At 43.1% G+C, this 1,890-nt stretch overlaps 1 protein-coding gene across 1 annotated transcript; it reads right to left on the bottom strand.

The window, feature by feature from the left end:
• Nucleotides 1-572: 572 nt before the first annotated feature.
• LOC115641101 (olfactory receptor 2AP1-like) lies at nt 573-1,550 on the bottom strand. The gene has a single exon (XM_030544205.1). It carries the CDS (start codon nt 1,548-1,550, stop codon nt 573-575), a length of 978 nt encoding a protein of 325 aa, XP_030400065.1.
• Nucleotides 1,551-1,890: the final 340 nt, after the last annotated feature.

Raw genomic sequence — 1,890 nt, 5'->3', positions numbered from 1 at the left:
CTTCCACGTAGATGGACAACAGTGACCTGAGTTCTGGCTGGAGTCTGCGTTGTATACTTAGAGGCATAAGAAATGATCTGTAGCAACAAATATGATGATGTCACCCATTGTGTTTTGTTTGTATTACACTATCTGAATTTGATTACAAGACTTTATTATCTTACGTAGAGAAACAATGAACACGGGATATACCCAGCGATTTACTTTCATTGTTAGTGGATTATGTGCCTTACACAACATCAGCTCTGTGCAGTTTCAGAAGCTGTACACACTCCTCACAGAGGGGGAACACTTAGCCAACACCCTGGAGAAAAATACCATCATACTGTTTGTATTAGTGCTGAACATGAGAGAGTGACAGAGCTGTCAACATCCTCACTTTCCTGGAAGATGTGTTACATGGACACAATGGGGGACCATAAAGACTGTCTCAGTAACTCCATGCAGATCATCTCCTTTTCTTTTTCCTTTTCTTTTTCATATTAGTGCTGAGATTTTCAATGGGAGTTTTCAACTTAATTTTAATGGAGGCTGATTGCTTAAATCACCCGGGCAGCTTTGAAAACTTCAGGCTAAGTTATTCTCTTGGAGTCTCTGCATGTTTTGGTGAAAGCCAAATATTTATTGATTGCTTTGCACAAGGCTTCCTTGACCTCTCTGTTTCTCAGGCTGTAGATGAGGGGGTTTACCAGGGGAGTCAGGACTGTGTAGCAAAGGGAGAGCACTTTGTTCAGGTCTCTCAGTGTATCATGTTTTGGTAGCAGGTACACAATCATTATGGATCCATAGAAAATTGTCACCACAATCAGATGAGAGGAGCAGGTGGAAAAGGCCTTTTGTCTCCCAGTGGTGGAAGGGATTCTCAGGATGGTAGAGATGATGCACGTGTAGGATGTCAGGGTTAGTAGGAATGGAGGCAGGGTGAATACACAGGCTATTATGAAATCCAGCCATATGACCTGGTGTGTGTCACTGCAGGAAAGTTCCATCAGTGGGATACCATCACAATAAAAATGGTCAATTTCCTTTGGGCCACAGAATAATAACTGTGATAGGAATGAGACTAAGATAATTACAGCCAAACAACCATTTAACCATGACCCAGCAGCCAACTGGAGACAAAACCTGATATTCATAAGAACTGAATAGTGCAGGGGTTTACATATCGCTAAATACCGATCATAAGACATTGCTGCTAGGAGATAGCATTCTGTACATGCCAGAGAACCACAGAAATACAGTTGTGTGAAGCAGCCACTGACTGAGATGGTTTTGTCCCCAGTCAGGAGACTCGCCAGCAACCTGGGCAGGATGGTTGAGGTGTAGCAGGTCTCCAGGCAGGACAAGTTGCCCAAGAAGAAGTACATGGGGGTATGAAGGTGCTGGTCAGCCACAATGAGCACCACGATGAGGGTGTTCCCGGCCACAGTTGCCATGTAGATCACTTGGAACATCAAGAAGAAAAGAATTTGCAGGTCAGGGAGATCCCCGAATCCCAGGAGGATGAATTCTTTGATGGTTGTTTGGTTTTCCCAGTGTCTGTCTGCCATGGTTTGTGTCCAGGAACAATAAATCAAGCTGTGCAAATGAATTGGAAGAACATATAGTTAAAAGTTAGTTAAGTCTCATGAATTAATTCCATAAATATTTGGAAACCCCCCTTCCTGTCCAGATTACAGGCTACAATTTTAAGCCTAAATGTAGAGTTCGGAGCAAAGTGCCAGAAGTCTCAGTTTATTTCTCAGGGTTTGAGAAAAGTTGGGTGAGGTAATACCTTTTATTGGACCAACTACGTTGGTGAGAGACATGTTTTGGATGACACAGAGCTCTTCAGGGTTTGGCAGACAGGACTCCGGTTCCACTGAGATTTTTTTCTTTCATCATTCTGCA

The sequence above is a fragment of the Gopherus evgoodei genome, unplaced genomic scaffold (genome assembly GCF_007399415.2).
Source record: "Gopherus evgoodei ecotype Sinaloan lineage unplaced genomic scaffold, rGopEvg1_v1.p scaffold_33_arrow_ctg1, whole genome shotgun sequence".
NCBI lineage: Eukaryota > Metazoa > Chordata > Testudines > Testudinidae > Gopherus > Gopherus evgoodei.
This window is presented reverse-complemented; position numbering and strand designations above follow the sequence as displayed.